Genomic DNA, 15,865 nt, shown 5'->3' on the forward strand with positions numbered 1-15,865 from the left:
ATAAGATACTACAAAGTTCTGCAGATATTTAAGGAAGAAGTTACAACAAAACAAAGCAGACAAAATCTGCCAAGGAACTGATGCTGGGCAAGTGATGTCACGACATGGAGGAAACAATGAAAAGATGCTTCGCTATGGAATCCAAAAAATTAAAGAAAACAGTCTTCTCTGAAATACGGGATCACAGAAAAAAAAGAATATTTCTAAGAAGAAATGACAACTCAATAGGGAAGATGAGAAGTAAACAAGCAGGGCTCAGAAAAACAATGGACGAAAATAATAAAACAATTTTAGAAAAGATATCCTTAGTAGGATGAGCAAAGAGAGCAGACGTGGCTGAAAAGAATCAGAGACAGAAATGGCAGGCTGGTGAAAAACCAAGCAAAATAAAATGGAAACAACAATGGCTGGCAGTTCCAAGCCCTTCCTCTGTATGTACTCTTCCAAACCCTTTTTTTTAATCTTTTTTTTTTTTTAAGATTTTTATTTATTTATTATTTGACAGGAAGAGAGAGACAGTGAGAGAGGGAACACAAGCAGAGGGAGTGGGAGAGGGAGAAACAGGCCTCTGGCCAAGCAGGGAGCCTGATGCGGGGCTCAATCCCAGGACCCCGAGATCACAACCCAAGCCAAAGGCAGACGCTTAACCGACTGAACCACCCAGGCACCCCTTTTACTGTCTTATCTCCACAAATCTGCATACTCTTGGAGGTAGACACACTATGATCTCCATTTTCAAGAGAAGGTTTGGAAGGTCAAGTAACTGGCCCAGAGTTAAACAGCAAGCAAGCCATAGTGCAAGGATTCAAATCCAGGCAGTCTGCCTTTGAAGGAAGTCTGTGCTGTCTCCCACTGAAAAAGATCAAGGCTTTTAAAAAGACTAGAAAGGCATGGACAGAGAGAGCAAAGGTGATCCAATATATTCGGAACTGAAGAAGAGAACAGAAAAGGATATGGAACCAAAAACAATAATTAAAAAGATATACCAAAAAAGCTCCCATAATATAGCAAGACCTAAAATTGTAAAATAAAGGGTACACAGAGTCCCAAGAAAAACTGCTACAGAATAATCAGTATTGAAACATATCGCAGTAAAGGTGCTGAACTTCAAGGACAAAAAAAGAATCATATGAGCAGCCAGTAAAAAAGATTCAAGTCACTAAGGATGGGAACAAAAATCAGGCTAACTTCTCTGCAGTAACATGTATTATTAAAAGATAGTATATTTTTCCAGACATTACAGAGATAAACCTCAGCTTAATTATTACAGAGTGCAAGTTTTGATCAGACAACTCCTAAGTAAATATTTTTGCTATCTATTCACAGAAAGACAAGGGATTGTGAAGTATAAAGCATACCAACTTGCCTAAAGTTATAATCATGCCAAGGAACTGGACATCAAATCCACGCTTCAAAACACAGAGCATTTTAGCACTCTTTTCTCTGCTGATTTCAGCCACCACCCACATTTTAAATCAATGCTAGGTTTTCAAAGAATAAAGGAGAGGGTGCTGATTTCATAATACATCAATATAAATGAGCTTTGCATTTATATTGCAAAGCTCTTAGGAAGACTGAGGATGCCAAATAGCATTCCCACAATGGTACAGAAGAAAACAGGAAAGAGATGCAACTGTAACATCCCCAGACATGTTTAGGAAAACATGCTATAATATATACTATTCTATGATACATACGATACTTTACATAGACTATACCATAAACTCTATTGCAACTGAAGGTAAGTAATTCACTTCATGGATTAGATTATCCAGGGGCACATAATGATTCCAAATTACACATAATAAAACAAATCATTACAGTAACATTGTGCTCTGATATTCCCTTCAGTCTTTGACCTTCAAACTTTAAAATGGACTAAAAATATATATATACTTAAGATAAGTTGTTCGACAGGCTGCTTTATGAATGTCACATTGTCCTTCTGTTACTAATTAACCTCATTGTATGCATGTGAGCCAAACATCTTTCCGTCTTGAGCTTAGTGGAAGGGTATGAGACTGTGAAACAGACTCCAAGAAACTGATCTTTCTTCACAAGGTTGATGATATCTGTCATTAGCTCATGATTACATCAGGCCTTCCTTCAGGTATCACATTTGTAAATGGGCATGGTGCTAATGAAGGTGATAATAAGAGCTAACACTGAAAAATTAACATGTGTCAAAGGTAAACAAATCTCTTCGGTACATCCATTTCTTCTACTGAGCCAAATAACCCTATGAGGTAAATACGTAGCAGAGTGTGAGGCATATAGTGAATGTTCCATAATAACAGTACGTTATATGTGAAGAAACTAACACTTAAAGAGGTTAAGTAACTAATCTGGTAAAGACTAGACTTGAACCCAAGGCTGTCTCGTGCTCTTAGTCACCATTCTAGTTTGCTTACTCACACATAGAAATAGTGAGGATGTCATGGTGGTGATCATTTTGCAATATATCCAAATATCAAATCATTATACTGTACACCTAAAATTAATAGGACATATCAATTAGACTTCAATTTTTTTAAAAAAGAGAGGATGTTAACTAACGTAACATAACACAGTAGCCCACACAGGACAGCAGCCTCACAGTCCCAACTACAGGGCATCCAAAAAAAGCTATAAGAAAGCAACTTCTACCTAATATAAAAGCCAAAAACTGTATTTAGGACAGTGGGGAGAAAGGGCAAAAGGGAGATGAGCAAAAGTATATACACAAACAGACAATCAAACAAAAAAAATCCGTATCACAGAAAAGAACACATCGCCATTGTATCTGGGCCCTAAAAAGTATCAAACATACCTATCTGTTCAGGCCCAAGATGCTGTCCAAACACAGGCCCATGAACCAGACTGTACCCACCCTACCCTGTCAGTTGACCAAGTTACTGCAACTGGATACTCCAGGGAGTAATAATGCCACAGCCTCAGGATGTGAGAAGGCAAAAGAGCTCAAGAATTTGGAAAGCGATTTTCTTGCATTCCCATCCTTAGAGAAGAACAATTATCTATGCTGGGGTGGAATGGGGTGGGGAAGAAAAGGAATCTAAAAGAGAAAAGAAATAAAGCTAAATATGTCTGACATCTCATTATTCCTTGGGGAGGATATCGTCCTACACTAAGGATATACAAAGGTACTCTCTTTAAAGTTAATCCTGCAGGTGAAGGGACACATCCCCCACTTCATTTCAATGTTACATACACATTCCAAGATAGATATTATCAATGTTTCTTCCAATGTTCTCATGAGCCTATGTGTGTGTGGGGGGGACAACTCTGAGGTCATGAAGTCTGGGGACAGAAATGCAAATTCATACCCAACCCAGTGTCATCCCTACAAATAAATGTTTATAGCTTAAGGTTTTAAAATTTATTTAGGTAGAGCCATAAAAATTGTAAAGCCTTAACGTTTAAAATTTCTTTGGGCAGAATAAATATGCTTTATCAAAATAGCAAGTTTGCAGCAGCACCGTCTCATTCTAGAAGTTTAAGAGAAAAATTTTCCTAAAATGCTTGGAGCTGCTGCCCAAAGTACTGAATTAGCTCTGAAGTTGTCATCACCACCAGAGCCTCCTTAAAGAATATTCCAAAATTTATGTGCAAATTGCAGGTGCCAAATCATTTCCCTCCTAAATGCTTAGCCTCGACAGCCAGAGGCTGACCAAGTGGAATCAAAAGATCCCGACGTTGTAGTCCAAGTTTTTCCAATACTGTTTGTGCGACCTTGGACAAGTCAATTAGCCAAATAACTCTCATTTCCCTCTTCTGTAAACTAGAAGGGGTAAACACCTGTCCCACCAACCTCACGGCTGCGTCAGTGTTTGTTAAGTGGAGAGGCTGCTCCAGAGGGTGGCCCGCTTCCTGCCGCCCCTGTCCCCCCTGTCTCCCCTCGCCCCCAGCGGCAGCCCAAGACAGAAGGAGCCCAGGACCCTGCGGTACGTGGTCCGCGGCTCCTCAGGAAAGGATGCTCCCCTCACCAGCCCTCCCCTTGGGATGGCGGCGACGCGTGCTCTGACAGTCACCCCCGCAGCAGCGCCCGCCCGCTCCCGGCCACCAGCCCCGCGTGCCTTCAGCGGTCCCTCCCCGGATTCTCCCAGGCTCGCCCCGCGCCCGCGACCCCCGACCAGCCGTGCGCCCCTCTCGCCCCCTGGTGGCGACGGACCCCAGCCCGCGGGGGCTGCACCGGCTCGCCTCCGTGCGCCTGCAGCTACGCTGGGGCTGGGGCTGGGGCCAGGCCCCGGCCCGCTTCGCCCCCAGAGCCTCGCCTCCTAGTCTCCCGAGGCCCCGCGGGGGCAGGGTGGTCGCGAGGCTGCGACTCCTTACCGGGGAGCTTGAGCGCCCTGGACAGCACAGTCGCCATGGCGGAGGCCCCGGTGCGCGTGCGCGCGCCCGCGTCCTGCCGGGAAGAGTAGTTCGCAGCGGGCGGTGCGCGGGGCTGGCACCCGGGAAGGTGGGAACCGCGGCAGAGAGGGGCCAGGGAGAGGCCCGGCCTGCGGCATCCGCGGCCACGTGCGCGCTGCGGCGGGCTCTCCTCCCCGCCGCTCCGAGCCGGACCCCTCACCGGCAAGTCACTTCACCACTCTGAGTCTCACTTTCCTGCTCAGCGAAATGGGGTAATAATAACTACCCCCCAGGCTTGCAGCGATAATGAAATGAGATAGCAGGTAATAAAGGAGGCGCCGGTTGTGAAATGAGCGTGGGCTTTGGAGTCAGACAGACTGGATTTGAATCCTGCCTGCATCCCTTACAAGCTGGGCCATCTTAGACAAGTCACTTGGTATGACTAAGCTTCAGCCTCATTTTTAAAATGGAGACACTACCTCATTCACAGGCTTACTGTGAGAATTAAATAAATCTGTTACAACACACGGCACACAGTAGGCACCTAGTAAGTGTGTTTCTTTACGTTTCGTAGTAAAGGGCGAGGTTTCCTAGGGCTCTAACCCCCGTCCTGGGTTTCCAGTTCTTTCCAGGTATCTCCTGGACACTCTACCCTGCAGCTTCTAGCTTGAAGGGTCTAGGAAAAGGAACTGACCTGCTTCTTCCCCACAGGCACCAAGAAAGAGATCAGCATTTTAGTGCAGAAATGCTAAAGAATTTGGGCTTAGAGTTAGGCTGGTCTTAGAGGCCACCTAGTCCACCCTCCTTGTTTCACTGAAGAGAAAACAGATCCAGAAAGATGATGTGACTTCCTAGTGTCAAACAAAAGCTCTTAAGATACCTCTCTCTTGGACTCCGCCTCATTCCCATGAGAAACGGTGAGCAAGACTACCCTGAGTGTGTAATCTGAGAGAACTCTTAACAGCCATCTCATCACCCTCTTCCCCACGAAAACATATCAGGGACTCTGACAGGGCACAGGGTCTGGAGACAGGCCACTGAGCTCAAATCCTGACTCCACCATTTCCTAGCTGCCAGATCTAAGGCTACTTGCTTATCTCTGCCTCGATTTTCTCATCTGCAGAATGGGGTTGAAATAGTTCCTATTCCAAAGAGTAGTCCTGAGAATTAAAAGGATACATGCAAAGCACTTAGAAGGTGCCTATCACCTAGTACAGGTTTTATAAGTGTTAGCTCTTCTTTTTACTAATAATTTGTTCATTTTGACAATTTAATCATTTAATAACAAGTAATAAATTTCATAATAATGGATTCGTAATGTATTCATTTATTCCTTCAGCGTTCTATAATACCCGAAGTTTTTACTGTTTGCCCCCTCTCTGGAGGTAGGATTAAAAACCATATTTTACATCTATGTAGGTCATCTCTAAGGAGCAGCACTACAAGGCACAATAAGCCAGTAGTGGCTTGCCTGACATCAGATTAGCTAATTGGAACACATTCTTGAGATATGAAGACTGAGGAAAATAACTTTAGAGTGAGCAGGTTGTACGATAGGTCAGTTTTCGCTGCAAAAGAACAGGAACTTGTGTTTCTGGGAGAAAGCAGGGGGGCTGGAACAGCCAGGTTACACAGAAGAGGAAGCGAAGAGGAGATCTGTTCACTTTTCATAGTGAAAGGGCATATTCTTATGTGATGGAAGTAAAATAGAATTGTACAGGTTAAAGTTCAATTAAAATTTTCCTTCACGTGGTATAGTCACCAAAAGCACCGATATGCATAGACAGTTATGTGTGAGCACATAACCATATGTGAGTGTACACACGTCCCAGACGTGTGTCATCTCCAGCCCCTCAGCCTTCCATGCCTAATCTTTGTGGCATTTCCACTCTCCCTCAAATCACCCCAGATTTGCCCTAATGATGTTCAGGGGGAAGCAGATGCTGAGGACTCCCTCCCTCCCAGCTCCCTGAGCAGTCCTCCTCTTTATTTTCCTCGGAACTTCTGGAATTCTCCTTCATCCTCTGCATCTTTTTGCATCTTAACACAGGACCTCGGGCTTAGAACAGTGTTTCTCAACTTGAATGTGGTTTTCTTCCAATTAAAGGAAAAAAACCCGGGCGCCTGGGTGGCTCAGTTGGTTAAGCGTCTGCCTTTGGCTCAGGTCATGATCCCGGGGTCCTGGATCAAGTCCCACATCGGGCTCCCTGATGAGCAGGGAGTCTGCTTCTCCCTCTGATCCTCCCTCCTCTCACGCTCTCTCTCTTTCTCTGTAATAAATAAATAAAATCTTTATAAAAAAAATAAATACACATGAAGGGGAAAAAAAACTCAAAGCTGCCTGCAAGTTCCTCTCTGGTTACCGGGCCTCATGTGAGCGCCTTCACTGCCCAAACACCCACTGAGGTCTCTGTGGAAAATGCAAAAATGCTCTGGGCTTCCTGACTTCCCAGCTTGGCTTACCTCCCCGAGAAGTAAACCAAGAGGAACAAAAACCTGCAGAGGGATGCTTGTGGACAGCCCTAAGCTGCCTGACTGTCGCGCCCGCTCTGAGAAGCAGAAATACTATTTCAGAAAGTCAGAACTGAAGCCAGAAGAGCCCCCCTCTCTTCTTCCTACATTGGCCTGCGGTGGCAATGGTCTTCCCCAACCTTCCAAGGTTCAAATACTTGGTAGAGGGAACCCATATTGGCTGGCTTTTACTACCTTTGTGATAGCCCAAGTATTGCTCAAAATCTCTGAGCATCCTACATAGTTCGAGATCAAATCTGGTCATCTAATCCTTAACATTCTGTGACCGCTGTCTCCACGTCTGCTGGTTCTGACCCTCCGACTAGCTTTCCCCGCTTCCTCGTGGAACCAGTACCTCTGTGTCCGCCAGCAGATCCCGCCCCTTCCTCCTGGTACCACTGAGACTTCCCAGCCTCCTGGCCATTTCTACTTCCTTTTAAAACTGCTGCTTCTTCTTCCTCTGTCTCCCCCGTCAATGCCACTTCGTATTTCAGCGCTGTCAAAATGGCAAAGCTGTGCAGGGCAGGGAAGACTGCCTCTCTTCTGTTTTTATGTTACTCTTAATTAGAAAAAATACAAAAGCTATGCTGCCTCTTCTTCAAGGTCAGATGCAGTATTTTCATTAAACAGAGCTTTCCATTTTTCCTTAGTAAGTCAGTCAGGGCAGGGTCATTGCTCTTAACGAACAGCCTCACAATGTCAGTGGTTTTAGAGGCTAAGTGTTCATTTGGGCTCATGTCACAGTCAAAGTGAAAATGGGGATAGGCAGCGATGGGGGTTCTATTCCTCCTAGTTATTCAGGGTTTCCATCTAGGGCTTCTTTCTTCATCCTTAGGCCTTGGATTCCTCCCCTGGATTATTTGCATCCCCAGTCAGGCAGGAAGTTTTCTGGGCCAGGCCTGGAGGTGGTATATGTGATTTCTGCCTACATTTATTTGGCCAGAACTCAGACACAGAACATGTATGCCAGGAAGGTATGAGCCCAGGAAGAAAAAGAAACAATTTAGTGAGTATCTATTCAGTCTGTGCCATAGTAGACACCCTACATCTTTATGGGATACATACCTGAGTTCTTGGTAGTGGGGAGGGGGTTCGGCACTCCTCTACTTAGAGTTACCCCTCTCCTCTAGAGACTAAAGCTTTGTTTCTGAGCTGAGCTTGTTGTCCTGAGTTAAGACTTTCCACTGTGTGTAAGGTCTCTCAGGAGGTTCCTCAATCTCTCTAGGGGCCATTCCTACATCTGTCAGCAGGGCATGGACAAGTCCAAACCCACTGGCAGACCCGTCTCAGGCTCAGAGTACTACCCTCTGCTACACTGGTGCTAAAGACATAGAATCAGGAAGCGATAATAAGATTTAAAAAGCAAAAAGAAAAGCAAATAGCAATGAGAGCAGGGAGATTGAGAAGAGTAAAGGAGGGGCTCAGCAATGCCCATGTCAAGGGTCCTATGAAATCAGCCTTGCGCTCAGATCAGGAAGGTCTAAAAGCGCATGCACACGAGGTATATTCACTTCTCATCACAAATAACTGGATTCTATGACCAGGAGTTGCGTGGCTTATGGTGAAGACCAAACAGGTTTATGTTCTCAGAGTGTTCTTTAATCAAACACAAGGCCCATCCAGGTTGGATTCATACAGACTTCCAGTCTGCAGAACTTTCTAGAGTCTCAACTTTAAAATGCCTTCTGGGCCCTGAGATTTAAACAAAGGCTTCTTCTTAAGTCTCTGGCTGGAACATACGTTTAAGAATGACACTATAATTAAGGACAGACCTGGCCAGGACAACTTGGCTCCCGTTCCTCTGGACCTTCATCCTAGCTTGTTACTGTGTCTACCAAAGCACTTGTGGTAGTAATGGGCGTGCCGATAGCTACCGTTTACTGAGCACCAATCTCCTACAGGAGAGGACATTGTTTTGGACCCTTGCCAACCTTGGCCCAAAACTCGGCCCTTCACCAGCTTTCAAAAAACAAAAAAACAAACAAACAAGAAAACCCCCCAGTGAACCAAATATATCGTGACTTGTGTAGTTTTCCTGAAGATTTAAGGGGTTAGGGGTGGAGTCACAGAGGACACATAGCATTTCACCAGAAATATCTGTTCGACACATCTCTTCTCCCGGGCCCTTGCTCCTACCTCCATCACTGCGTCTTCCTCCACCAGGACCCTCTTGTGTCTGTCCCACCTTTAAGCTCTTCCTTCTCCTCCCTCTCTGCCTCCTGCTACCATTAGCCTTGACAGGAGGCTGGAATCTCGCCTCCAACCTACAGTGGGCACGATCTTTGCATGAAGCCATCTACCTCCCACAGGGGGCAGGCGGACACAATGTGCGCGATGTTGTCCCTTAGGTCTTACCACCCCAATCTTACAATGAGGATGTATAAGCTGGACGGACAAAGCCACTGGCCCAAAGTCTCACAGTTCCTACATGCTGGAAGGAGGATTCGAATGCAGGTTTGTCTCGTTTCTAATCACAAGCAGGGATATCAAATACATGGCACATGGACTACAGTTTCTCCTTTCTTCATCCCTGGCACACATCCATCACCACCATATTCTTTCCCAGTGAGCCTACACACAGCTTCCAAATCCTTAACTCAGCTATCTGGGGAGCCAGGACCTATTAATTCGATTTGGCCTCAAAATTGAAAACTATTTGTAACCCCTGCCTCACTCACAGCATAGTAACCACACTAAAAACCCCTTTAAAGATGGTCCCTGGTTCATGATAGGAGTTCAGTGTTAAATATAACTGATGTTTGGCCAACAATTGCTCTGAGTGGTTGGGACTCCTAGCTGATTAGTCAGACATGTTCTGATTGGCCAGGACCTATGTGGTACTAATTTGTTAACATTTAGACTATACCCCTGGTTGAGTCTTTTTAGTTCTGCACTTCTAGCTCACTGGTTAAGTCCTAAGTGATGCTCTAAAAGTCAATACATTAGGGTACCACGGGTTGTATAACTGACTTCTTTTTTCTGCCCTTCTTAGACTACTTATCACAGACAACGGTGTGTTGTAATGGTTTGAATATGTTTCTACCATATTAAAACTCGCACACTAAATGTTGAGTTCTTAAAGCATAGAAGTGAGATTCATGTGTCTTTTTTAGCCCTATACAATGCAGAGCACACTGCCTTCAGATGTCTATTGGATAAATGTGAATTCACGAATGACTCATGTGAGAGTACAATGAAATCAACTCAGAAAAGAAGTTCTTTAAAAATGAGAGAAGAACCCCAATATTTATAGCAGCAATGTCCACAATAGCCAAAATATGGAAAGAGCCCAGATATCCACTGACAGATGAATTTATAGACACACACACACACACACACACACACACACACACACACACAGCCATCAAAAGAATGAAATCTTGCCATTTGCAATGATGTGGATGGAACTAGAGGGTATTATGCTAAGCAAAAGAAGTCAGAGAAAGGCAAATACCATATGATTTCACTCATATGTGGAATTTAAGAAACAAAACAGAGGGGAGGGGAGGGAAAAATAAAGTAAGATGAAATCAGAGAGGGAGACACAGCATAAGAGACTCTTAACTACAGGGACCAAACTGAGGGTTGCTGAAGGGGAGGGGGGTAGGGGGATGGGGTAACTGGGTGATGGACATTAACAAGGGCATATGATGTAATGAGCACTAGGTGTTATATGCAAGTGATGAATCACTAAACTCGACCCCTGAAACCAATAATACAGTATATGTTAACTAATTGATTGTAAATTTTAAAGAACGAGAGAAGACTTTTTATAATTAAGACAACTTTTTTTTCCCCCAAAGTTCGCATTGCCAGATTCATGTAATCCAAATGTTCTTAAGTTCTTTCACCACTGCTCTTCCTACCATTGCCGTGGTGCAAGCAGCCAGCCTGCCTGACTTCAGGAAACCTGGTCGCTTTGAAGGTTTGTCCCTTAGTAGTCCCTGCACACACCCCATATGCCTCATGCCGCCACTTGCCCATCCCTCTGGTTAGGTGGATTGCGCTTGTATGATCATTACTTTTGGCATTCTCACCTCTGTGTCCCCACCAGGCATCATCATACAGAATAAGAAACATTGACACTTATCTCAAAACCCTTGCTCCTGGAGTCCACAGACTATATATCCTTCTCAAGGGGCCATTCCTGGCCAATTCTTTCAGCAGAGCTGAATGTAAAATAATGAACCAAACCAGCAAGATCCTTGCCTTTGAGATCCTTGTAATCTATTGGGGGAGCTGGACATTAAGCAACTAATAAAAAATGTATCATTATAAATTGTGATAAGCACTATGAAAGAAAAGAACCCAGGATCATGAGAGAGAATTACAGAAAGAACATGGAAGCAGGAGGGGAGGGGGACGGGAAATGGCTCTCTGGGACACTGAGACCCAAAGCACAGGTACAAGTTGGCGGTATAAAGGCTGAAGAACAATGCATGTGAAGGCCTGAGTCAGAAAGGAGCTTGGTTCTTGGGAGGAAACCAGTACACCTGGAGGACAGTTGCAAAGAGCTGGTTGTGAGAGCGAGAGGTGATAGGAGTCAGATCATGCAGATAACTTGAAGGCTGTGACTTCAAAGGACCTTGATCAAAAAGTGATAAAGATCTCGTTGGCTGCTATGTGGAGAATAAATTGGAGAAAGACAAGAATGCACACAGAGGGAGCAGTTGTAAGAAAGAGGTCATGGTGGATTGAGTTACTGGTGCTTAGCCTTTCAGACATGGTGTATGCACAGATTCTGACTTTTCACCTGCCTTCCTGTTCTGGGCAAGAAAGAAAATATGGGTGTTGTTTCTTTTCCTCGTATTATGCAAATTGTATACCTTACAGAACTCATATGTTTTCTCCTGGGAGCCTGACTGTAGATGGGACAGTTGACCTACACCCAGCCTGACATCAGCTGCCAGCTCGCCGGGCCACGGTGACGTGATCACACACAGACACAGGCTCCTTGGCTCTCTTCCACCTTGAGTGAAGCCACTGGGCCATGTTGCCTTCGACGACAGCCCAGCACGTTGTGTATGGAAACAAACTCTTTCCCTCTATATGGATCTGCCATGAGGGGAAGCTAAACAGCCACAGTATGAGATATACGAATATAAAATTAAGTTCTCCCTAATTAATTAAATTAAATTAAATTAAACAATTAAATACTTTCCATTATTTTCATTCCTATACAATTAACACTTCTAGTTTTCCTTATTTGAAGCACATTGTTATAATGTAATTTAATGAATTATGTTAAGCCTAAAAATTATTTCTGAAACCTTTAACCTCAAAATTATGTCTTAGGTATTTTTCATTATAATCTTGTGATCTAAAACTTATTTCTTACATAGGTTTCATGATAATCTTACATCTAAGACAATCTAATAAAAACCTGATTTACTGTTTACTTCTGACTGGCTTTCTGGGTTTTGTAGTGAGCTTGTCTGGTCAACCTGGAGTTTAATATGGCACAGTACTTGATGTGATATTTAGTTTGTCTCTAACATGTTCTTTGAGGTTTCGAGAGGAGTAATCACAATGGCAGAGCTGAAATGACATACATCACCACAAACCATGCAAAGATCGTGAGACAAATACATCTATCTACTCTACCTTTGCCACCACAAATATTTTCATTCCTTCTTCTTTTATTTTATTTTCTTGTCAAGAGCTTGTCCTTAAAGAACTAAAGTCTCTGAGAAATTTTCCCAGAAACTCTATATGAAGCTGCTTTTTACTTATCCAGTTCATAAAATCACATTCATTGATTTTTCTTCTTTCTTATCATGAACATTATTCTTTTATATCTTAATCTTCCATACCTGGGAATTTTATTCCTTCATCTGAGTAATTACTTTTTATTTCCTTACCGGTCTTAAAGACCACAGGTGGGTTGCTTAGAGATGAGATTGTGCGTAAAGTTATTTCCTCCTAATACAGATTGTCTCATTTTATTTCTTCTTCTGGGTTAATCTTAAGAATTTGAGTTTTGTTCTTCACCTGGAAAGTTTTGCATAAAACTAATCTTTCCACGACTTCCACAGTCTTAAAAACTAGTGCTGGTCTTATTTGAGGAGATGTTTTATAATAGGTATAATATTTTCCTCTGTTATCTTTTGGGGGGACTCTTATTCCCCAATGCTCAGATTTCCATGATATGGAAGGATTTCCACTAGAGCATCATGGAAGAAGTGAGTTTTCTGACTGGTAAGTTCAGAAGAAGGAAAGAGGGCATGCTTAGCATAGCGGCTTCCACTTTGGGACTCATTCATTCATTCATTTTTAAAATTAGTCACTCAACAAATATTTGAGTGACAGCTTCTTTCCAGGCCCTATTCTAGATGCTGGGGATGTGAGATCAAACAAAACAGACAAAACTCTTTGCCCTCGGGTGTATGTGTTTGTGGGGGCAGTAGATCCAGGCAGGGAAGAAGGTAGATAAATAAATAAAATATATGCTGTAGCAGATGGTGATATATGTTATGGAGAAATACAGAATAAGGAAGGGGAAATGAAGTATGGAAGCTGCAGGCAGTGAGGGGGAGCAGGGGGCCCAATTTTAAATGGGATGGTTAGAGAGGGTAATATCTGAACAAAGATTTAGGGAGGCAGGATGAATAGCAAGTGAAAAGTTTTGGAGGCAGAAGCCTGGCCCGTCTGAGGACTAGCAAAAATGTGCTGGGTGGTTCAAGGGAAAGATTAGTAAGAGATGCGATCCGATATGGCCAGAGCAGAAACAAGGTATGCAGTTTGTAGTCAGCCCAAGTAAAGACTTTTTGGCATTTAGTCTGTGTTAAATAGGCAGCCTTTGAAAGTTTGGGGGCACAAAAGTGTTGATTTGACTTAGATTTCAAAAGGATTCCTTTGGATCACTTTGCTGTTCTGAGAACAGGCTGTGGGGGTGGTAGGAGTGGTGAATGCTTTTGGCTAGTGCAATAATCCCCGTGAGAATTGATGGTGGTGGGCGCCTGGGTGATTCAGTCGGTTAAGCTACCAACTCTTGGTTTCGGCCCCGGGTCATGATCTCATGGGTCGTGGGATCGAGCCCCTCGTTGGGGCTCTGAGCTCGGCAGGGAGTCTGCTTGAAGATTCTCTCCACACACAGCCCCCCACCCACCCCACACCTCGGTCAAATAAATAAATAAATCTTAAAAAGAAAAAAAAGAATTGATGGTGGTTTAGACAAGAATGGTGGCAGAAGAATTAGGGAGAACTGGAAAGACTCTTAATTTATTTTGAAGGTAGAGCCCACAGGATTTACCGATGAATTGAATGTGAGCTGTGAAAGAAAGAGCGATTAAGGAGACTTTGAGGCTTTTGGCCTGAGCAACTGGAAAAGCAATGAAGGGGAGACGGAGATGACCAGGATGAAAGGGAGATACGGTTTGGTTTGGGGTGTGCCAAATTGGACATCCAATTAGACACACAAATGGAAATGGCGATTAAGCAACAGAGTTCAGGGAGAAGTCCTAGGTAGAGATGTAAATTTGCTAAGAGCCCGTTTGAAATCAGCTCAAAGAGTGAGTTTTGATAGAGGAGAGAAGGGAAAGGCAGGGAGGGGAGAATGAGCCCTGAGGCATTTTAACATTCAAGATCCTTGGAGAATAGGAAGAACCAGCAGAGGAAACCAGCAGGAGTAGCCAGTGAGATTAGGGAATAAACCAGAAGAATTTGATGTCCCAGAAGCCAAGAGAAAAACATGTTTGGGGGTGGGTGTGTAATCAACAGCTTGAAATGCTGCAGAGAGGCCAAGGAAGAATAGACTAGGAGTGATCTTCCTACTTTCAGAGCATACATTTTGGTCTACTCTCTGCAGTTGTCCTGCTGGATAAGTCTCTCTAACTCAAAGAAAGACTCTGTAAGCCCTTTTGGCCACAGATCTAAGCCATGTCATTCAGTCTAGCTTTCTTTTAATAGCGAAGCTGATATTTTTATCTCCATCTTCCCATCCCTTTGATCTATCCTCAGTTCAGTCAGAGCTATGCAGGGAAGATGGGTATGAATTTTTTGTCCCCCAAACCTTCAACAATCATAAATATTCTTTTTTTATATCTCTGCCTGATAGGTATGAATATCTGTTCTCTTATACCATGTTTTCCAAATGACAGTATTTCCTCTTCTTGCCCTATCTTAGATTCTCTCCCAGGCTACTTTCTTCTTCTTTAGCTCAGCTTTTTAAAAACCTATCATGGGAGCTGCAGATATTCAGGAGACTGTACATGAAGCTACTATCATGGGAGCTGCAGATACCTTGACATGGACCCAGATCCTAATCCAGCCATGTAGTGATTCCTTCTTCTAATGGGTAGCAGATGGGATCAACAGACCATTCCTCATTATTGTCCTTAAACAAGGTACCGCAAGGTTCATCAACATCTTCCCAGAAGCCAGGCTGTACATCAGACACAAAGGAGAAGAAGGTGAATTTTTTTTATAACTTCACCATTAAAAGCCCCTCTTTCTGGAGAAACCATGCTTGTATCTTTTCATATATCTAAGAGGACAGGAAGAAACATGCCCCTTGGTGACCCAAACAAAGTGGAGGAAATGATGGGCTCTTTCCATGAGCCCACAGTATCTGCTCTGAGCAAAGCAATATATGGAGTGAAAAACAATCCTAACCCTTGAAAGTCAGCAGGTCATGCCTGCAGACACTCAATTGCCCTTTCTCTTCCATGTCCTCATAGAAAAAGAAACACCAAATCTGGGCCAAGGATCACTGGAGCTTTAAGAAAGACCTCAGGAGGACAACGGGAGCCACAAAGTCATAAGGGTGGTAGGCAATCCTCTGGTGGCCTCTGGCCCTTGGTGTCTGAAATTTCTCCCTCAAGGTCAAAAGCATCAACGTGCAATCTAGCTGAGATAGGGCACTGGCCCCAATTTTGAAAGAGCCCAAAAATAAACCAATTGAGATTTATTCGAGAGATGATAGTGCATGGGACTCCTCTTGCGTGAAATTAAACTTATTTATTCTTCATTCTTTCTTTTACCTTAGAGTTTAAGACCTTGGATTTTT

The 15,865-nt window shown here is 43.7% G+C and overlaps 1 protein-coding gene across 1 annotated transcript in view; it reads right to left on the reverse strand.

Moving 5' to 3' along the window:
• FAM234B (family with sequence similarity 234 member B) overlaps nt 1–4,577 on the reverse strand; it is a 31,868-nt gene extending 27,291 nt beyond the window's left edge. Inside the window, exon 1 of the mRNA XM_027594538.2 lies at nt 4,330–4,577. Within this exon, the coding sequence (XP_027450339.1) occupies nt 4,330–4,366 (37 nt within the window). The 5' untranslated portion in view covers nt 4,367–4,577. The remainder of the gene's footprint in view (nt 1–4,329) is intronic.
• Nucleotides 4,578–15,865: the final 11,288 nt, after the last annotated feature.

This window comes from Zalophus californianus, chromosome 9 (genome assembly GCF_009762305.2).
Source record: "Zalophus californianus isolate mZalCal1 chromosome 9, mZalCal1.pri.v2, whole genome shotgun sequence".
Lineage (NCBI taxonomy): Eukaryota > Metazoa > Chordata > Mammalia > Carnivora > Otariidae > Zalophus > Zalophus californianus.